Source organism: Gavialis gangeticus, unplaced genomic scaffold (genome assembly GCF_001723915.1).
Source record: "Gavialis gangeticus isolate Ggan-Ray unplaced genomic scaffold, GavGan_comp1, whole genome shotgun sequence".
In the NCBI taxonomy this organism is placed as follows: Eukaryota; Metazoa; Chordata; order Crocodylia; family Gavialidae; genus Gavialis; species Gavialis gangeticus.
In genome coordinates this window covers 5,942,137-5,949,788 of record NW_017729030.1, presented here as the reverse complement: position 1 = coordinate 5,949,788, position 7,652 = coordinate 5,942,137, and the positions used below count along the sequence as shown (strand labels likewise).

The 7,652-nt window shown below is 37.1% G+C and overlaps 1 protein-coding gene across 9 annotated transcripts in view; it reads right to left on the bottom strand.

The window, feature by feature from the left end:
• The window catches only part of TENM3 (teneurin transmembrane protein 3), a 552,323-nt gene that overhangs the window by 61,216 nt on the left and 483,455 nt on the right, over window positions 1–7,652 (bottom strand). For 6 of the 9 annotated variants that reach the window (XM_019521869.1, XM_019521874.1, XM_019521873.1 and 3 more), the window contains 2 exons: window positions 4,551–4,800; window positions 4,133–4,153 (listed from right to left, as the gene is read on the bottom strand). In XM_019521869.1, the coding sequence (XP_019377414.1) occupies window positions 4,133–4,153; window positions 4,551–4,800 (271 nt within the window). The remainder of the gene's footprint in view (window positions 1–4,132; window positions 4,154–4,550; window positions 4,801–7,652) is intronic. The other 3 variants (XM_019521871.1, XM_019521872.1, XM_019521877.1) reach the window with 1 other exon arrangement.

Sequence of the window (7,652 nt, the reverse complement as noted above, 5' to 3'; positions counted from 1 at the left end):
GAATAACACAAAATACATCTGAAGTGATTATTTAGTGTGGTTGTAAATGATGGAGCAGACAATTATTTTGGGCAGAGGGCCGTTTACTATGTTTTGGCAAGCCATCAAGGGCCACATGACAGGTAGCCAGGGGCAGATAAATATTAATTTTCTAAATGTTTTAGGGGTCCTGTTGTTTCTAATTTTGAAACAACAAATTCTAACTGTAACAATGATTTGGTATCATTCTTCTTAGCTAAGTTAACAAGTACATTAATTAATACAATATTAAATGGATGGTAATCTCACGGTGCTTTTTATTCTTCAGAAAATAGTCAGCTGTGGAGTTTGTTCAGTTAGATTATGCTGTGAGAGCTGTTATATGAAAATGTCTAAAGGCAGAATATTTTTGAGATATACCTGATTTGCATTTAGTATTTATTTGTAATAGAAATCTCAAAAGTTGAATATTGGGGCTTAACTTTGCCATAGGAACACCAACGGTCAGTTCACAAGAGCAAGGCACAATTCAAGGATTTATGTAATATATGAAAAAGTTTACAATTAGTAACCATGCTACAGGGATTTGCATGCTATATGGAGCAGCTGAAAGCAGTAGAAACCGAAGTACATGGTCCCCTGGGGACACTGATTGGCTACTTAGATCATTTTATTTCCTTGTAATTTACAATAATAGTAAGGTCCTGACTTAGACCAGCAAAACCAGAAAAGAAAATCTAAATTCAATTACTTCCTAACTTATTCAGCATAGCCCAAATCATGGTAGGAGGCTCTGAAGAGCGTGCAATCATGCACCATGGGCTGCTATATATAGCCTCAGTATGAATTACTGTGGCTTAACTTCTACTTGCTTTATTTTACAAAGTCATAATAAAAATATTTTTTAAAACTATATTTTAAACAGCAGACTGAAGCCTAGCCATTACCTCTTCACTGCAGCCTCCTCACTATCCTGACTTTGTTGCCCTTCCCTGTTCTTTCAGTCTATACAAAATCAGAATGAAGTGTTAGGTGTTGCTACCAATGTTGTCAACAATTATGTTGCTAAAATTATCTTCCTCCTCCTGCCTCTTACCATGCTCTCTCTCTTTTAATTGCTCCAGCTGGCTGCTTCTTATTGCCTTCATCTACAGGATCTGCAATGTTTTATGAAATACTATCCCTACTTCAGCCCTTCTTTATTCTGCTTCTTCAACTGATTTTATGCCATCTAAGCTGCATGGGCCTCAAAGACCCTTTTGTATTCTTTTACTCTCTCCTCTATGCCCCATGTACTTGGAGTATCTCCTTGTTCACCAAATGACCTTCCTGTTTAAAGTAATTGCTTCTTCCATGAAGCCTATCAGCATTAATCAACTATAGGCAACAGCATGTATAAGACATCAGTTCAGCTTTGAGTTTTGATCACTGTCAGATCCTCAGCGTATCACAGCATGAACCTGATCTGCATTGTCAAGCCACTGATATTTAGCTTAGGCTGTGCTGGCCTCTTTTTTTAGACCCGAGGAAGGGCAATTGATGCCCAAAAGCTTGTCCAGTGGCTCCCCCAACTTTACAGTTGATCCAATAAAAGATATCCTCTTTGTGTGTATTCTCTTTGCTTCAGAGTTCAGTACTGACACATTACAAAATGACCTGTCAAAGGCTGCCGTTCTTATTTCTTAGTTTAAATAGAAAGCTTCCTCAGAATCTAAACATTTTATAAATGAAACTAGGTATGCTGCCTTATCCCCACTTCAAAGCAAACACATCTCAAAAGAGTCTACCATTTCACTGTTTCTACTGTGAAAAGTCCCTCCAGTTTCTGTAACATTGACAGCAATCTGCATTCATACTTCACGGGCTGAACACTGACATTGGATTAAGAGTTCCCCGTCCATACCCATCAGTAAAGAGGAAAATCTTAATTCTAGAGCAGGTCATGTCAGCGTGCATGGGAGCTAGGCCACTTCCATAGTCATGATTGCCATGGCCTCTTTGGTCCCATACGTGACTTTCTATGTGAGGGGTAAACCGCATGGTGGCCTAGGAACACTGAGGTCTTCAACATGTGGAAGGTCCCCACTTCAGTCAAGGACTCTGTAATCCTACTGTTTCCTTTGTGTATTAACTGTGTGAGTTCCATTGCTTGGAGAGTGCATGTGTATGTATGCACATGCATGCATATGTAGGCACATGCACTTGCACAAACTAGAGCATGAAAATGCACCCTCCTCAACTGGCCAGCCCAATTTCTGAAATGCCACCATTAAGAATTTAATCAGTTACACAAGTAGTAGTGGAGAATTCTGCAGCTAAATCATATGGAAATATACCTCATTACACAAGAATGCTTCATCCTCTAAAATACTTAGCAGTATGCAAACATTTGGTAAGGCTTCAGAAGAGTAATTCATTCTTTTGTGGTACTGACCATGGTTATACTGTTAAAACTATAAAGTAATGCAAGCCAGGGATCTTAGATAAAGCAGCATTTTAACCAAATGGGCAGTGCTTGAAATAAATTTAATAGATGTAATAGATTAGGGCTGGAAGGGACCTTGCAAGTTCATTGGGTCCAACCCCCTGCTCAAGGGGGCAGGAAGTCAGCTGTGGTCAAATGATCCCAGCAAGACAGACATCCAAATGTTTCTTGAAAGTGTCCAGAGTAGGTGCTTGGCACCTCTTCTGGGGGAGAGTCTATTCCAGGCTCTGGGGACACGGACAGTAAAAAAGTTTTTTCTTATGTCCACCCTAAAACAGTCTTCCCAGAGTTTGTGACCGTTAGACCTTGTCTTTCCTTGGGGTGACCTGATGAACAGATGTTCTCCCAGCTCCTGATGCACACCCTTTATATACTTACAGGCTGGTAACAGTGATCCATCGAAAATATGCAACAGGAGAACACCACACAACCCTCATCATTAGCACTATAAACATTGTGAATGTTATATTTAGTCGTGAATTTTTTTGCTGACTATATGAAACAACATATGTGAAACATGACTTTTTAAGTACAAAAAAATTCTACAATTAGGGAAAGAAAAATCCACACGAACAAGTATGGCCAGAAGCAAAGTGAATTTTAACAGAAACCAGGCATAAGGGAAAATGAAGTGAAATGTGAATCTCTGAGGATTTGCTTAAAAAAAAGACTGACAGCTAAGATGGAAAGATCCTACATGAAATCTGGCAGGGCTGCTGAGATTCATGTATCTCACATGACAAACTTTTGGCAGTCCTGTCACAGAGCCTATTGTAGTGTCATGTGTCCAGAAAGACTGCAGGGTACCTACACTATTTCTCATGCTTACCAGCAGGGGCTCTTGTGTCAAAGGAACTGTAAGCAGCCAAGTTCTGCCACTCTCTCTGTTGTACTCAAGTCAGTACGGGGGGGCTGGGCAGCGGTGGTAGGAGGAGGTGAAGGCAGATGCAAAGAGCTTTACAGTACCTGCTATAGATTTTTCAAATCTTATTCTCATCTTTGCAGGTTTAAAGCCCCAGCTCCTGGAGTCACTGTGCCATACAAGAATCTCAGCAATGAGGGCATGTAAGTTTATTGCCCTCATGGTTGTGGAACTACGCTTGAAATATGACCTCCTAAAAGCCTCACCTTTTAGGCAAATACAACCCAAAATATATATATATTTTAAATCTCATGAGTTTTGAGCTATTATTACGATATTTTGGAGCCTGATTAATGAGTTTGGAATGACTGGGCTTAACAGTAATACAGTTAAGCATGGGAGATTAAAGGGTTGGAAGGAGGGGAGAGAAATGGGGGGGCAGAATAAGTGAAATGGTACAGGCAGAGTAAGTGAATTGGTGCCAGTGGAACAGGTAGTGACAGAAAATGGGGATCAGCGACTGAAACCAGAATGAGGAGGAAGACAGGTTCTGAAGGGGAGCAAAGAGAACACGGCCAAAGAGGGTCAATAATGGTGGTGATAAAAGGCACTGAATATCAGTAAATTCTGGAGCCTGACTAGTGGCATAACTCAAGGCAAAAGCCTTTTCTTTGACATCTGAAGTCATTATTTTTAAAAAGCCATCACCCTTGACAGTAACAAATATAGGAAGTGACTTATTGACAATATACATTAATTTGAAAAAAAAAAGGACAGAAAAATATAAATCTTCTTAAAATGCTTACCTATGTCTAAAATCTTTATTTCTTGGTGGAAGCAAGTAAAGAAGAGCAGTGTTAAAAAAAAGTTAGAAAAGAAAGTTAAAAGACAAAAAGGCAGCAGAACTTAAAATATACCAGTATAGAAAAGAATCACCTACTTTTATCCAACATTGTTAACATACTCTGCCTTTAAAACATGCAATAATGAAGCTAGTTTGCACTGCTATATGTTCAGATGTAGATAAGCATAGTTAAAACTTTAGTGTGAATCATATTTACTGCATTCCTTAATATGGTTTCAAAGATAAGACTTTTTGTTTCAATGTATTGTGCAAAAAAGTTAATATTCTACTTCCAAATGATTTGGGAGTTATTTGCTTACAAAATCTACGAAATATTAATTCACAACATAACCCTTGTTCCAAACTAGTGAAAGATGTACCTTAGCTCTAGAACACTAGTTACATTTCCAGATGGGAATATCCGTCGAACGTAGTTGAAGTCCCCTACGTAGAGGCTGCCATCTATTCCACAAGCTAAGGCAACGGGAGCTAGCAGCTTATTACCATCAGCTTGACCATTGCAACTTGGGCATGAGATGCTGCGTCGCCGTCCATTCCCCATGATACTACTCACAACTGGAGGTTGCTGAGAAATAAATTGATTTTCTCCGTTTCCTTTATAGAGGATACCTGAGAAAAATACAACCCCCCCCAAAATTTTTCTGTATCAAAATCTGATGGTAAGTATGGAGGTATATGTAGTTATGTATACATACATTTCTATCACTCCTTGTTGATTTAATGTACTGTGAAGTAATTACATTTTGCAAAGACACTTTTCTTTCAGAAGATGATAGAATTTAATTTATAGTAAGTATTTATACTTAAAATTAAGACATTGCTGTTACCAAATTTAAAAATATTTTTAAATACTCTTATTCACAAGATGTGGTAGAAATGTTAAAGCATTTTTAATACAAGCATGTTTATAATAATTAAATTTTTTAAATGATTACCAAAGTTAATAAGCTAAACTATATATGTAAAGTATATTTATACATATTAATATATGTAGTATGTATATATACACACAATTTTCTCCCTAAATTATATATTTACACACACACACACACACACACACACACACACACACACACACACACACAATATATATATAGAACATTTAGGGACATTTTGAAAAAAGTGCAGAAGGGGAATGTGAATCTCACTAATTCTCAAAAAGACTTGTGTTCCTAAATTCCTTGGGTTTGAAAATCTCCCCAAAAGATAGAAATTCTAATTATATTTACATTCATCATGGAAATTCATTACATTTGGGACTTTTGATCCTGTAATCTCACTATAACTAATTGTAAAAATTCTGTTGAAGATCATTGGACCGCTACTGCATACACTGGATATTAAAAAGGAGCTACATAGAAGTTCTGTGACTGCCTCAATTTCACATTGCAAAAAGGTTTTTTCTTCATTGCCCAATAATAATCTACCTCAGGTAACAAAATCTGCCTCTACAATATATCTGCAGTTATAGACGGTTATTAAAAATGTCAAACACAACAAAAAAATGTTGTGGCAGGCCAACCTGCCCATTAAACCTATTTCTGCTTTGAGGCATGAAAGGTACAATCATTTTTATAAAGACAAAGTAATATGCCAGCAGTGCTATATTTTTTCTTTTGTTCTCCATAGGAAATCTGGGAAGCAAAATACATGTCTGCTGTTAAATCTTTCATAGTTAAAAAGCATATTTGAAGAATTTGGATTCACTTAAATGTTACCAGCGTCCTCATTATGATATAAAGCAATGATTTTGTCAAGGTCTGCTGTATGCATGGTTAGCTATTATTGCTACACTCATATGTCACAATAAATCTCTATGTGGTATAATCCATGTAAACCACATGCCACCCTGTACTTTATAGGTTTATTGATTGAACGTACAGAGTTTCAAAGGCAGTACTAAGGGCTAAGGGTTAACCTTCTTTTCAGAGATGCTTTTAAAATAATCACCCCAATAAAAATACATTGAAAAAACATGAGAAGGTGTCTTCCCCATTAACCTGAAAAAAAAAAATCAGCATAAATATATTTTCCTTTTCCCTTGGGGCATTTTAGGTTGCTTTTATTACTTTTCTAATACTATACAACTTGGGAGGGAGAAGAACCCGATCAAACATACACTATGAAATTATGAAGGATGAAACTAGCTTATGAAAACGTAAAGAAAAGTACTCTAAATAATGCTGCATCACAAAAGCATATAGAATGCGTTTTTCATGAGGAGTCTGAGTGCAAGTCTATAATGGTATCCAAATCCCCCACCCCCTCCCATGATTACATCATTTTTGACAATCATGGAACCATAATTTTGCTGAAATAGCTGAGTTCTATAATTTTCATCAGAGGAATCCTACAAGTCAGCACACTGCACTATTACATGTGATTTATTCTGTCATTACTTTGAAAAATTGGTCCTTCACATTTCTCCTCTATTATCACAGAATGGAAAGACGAACATTAGAATATTTATTGCAGTATATCAGGATGTCCGTACAAACACCTGTCACAGTCTTCACTCCCCGCTGAATAAATTTCTCCAGCTCATCCACCTTGTCATTACAACTATCCACTCCGTTTATTCAATTAGACACACGTCACTTTGAAAAGTCATTACTTGTCAAATCTACTCTTGAACATAATTTAAAGCCACAATCAATTCACCTTGTAAATAGAAGCTATATCATTATTTTTAAGACGTGTATTATTTACACATATTTATAAACAGCTGACAGTTCTTTTCTTATATTTTAAATGTAACGTTTCCCATGTTTTCTCATTTTTGGGTAGCCTGGTTTTTCTGTCATTCAGCTGAAGTATTTCAGTTTATGACCCACAGACCATACAAACTAAGCAGGACCAAAATGGGTCAAATGCAGAGGGAGAAAGTGCTAAAGAATACCTGTGCTACAGGAAATTATATATTTCCTTTAAAGTCAGAAAGTACTAAACCAGTACCCCAGGATGGTGATGGCAGAAGACAGAATAGGGTTTTCTGTATTAATTCAGTGCTTCCTAACCAAATTCCAACTTCCCATATACAGTTACTATTGAATACTGCATACTTTATTTACTTTTCTAAGTTCCTATGTAGTGTTGTTGTACACTGCTAATTAATAGCCACATTTTACTCTAAAGCTAACTACCTTTCACTGGAGAGTCAAGTGAACCTTATTTGCAGTTTTTTAAAGTGTGTTGGGATCTTTACAGGTGAAAGGTGTCATGCAACTGTTTTGTTACAATTGTGCCTGCTGTTATAATGCTCTGGGCAGTCCCTAATAACTTCCACCTCTCCTTTTTCACCAACTGAAGAGCTAGCTGTGGGATGGGTCTGATGCTGAGAAATGATCCACATCAGTTAAAGTGAACTGATTTGTGTGACTGTCACTTCTCGTAACTGTCTCTATGGAGAGAGGAAGGAGAGCCACCCTACCCAACTGGCATTTTTTTTTTTTTTTTTTTTT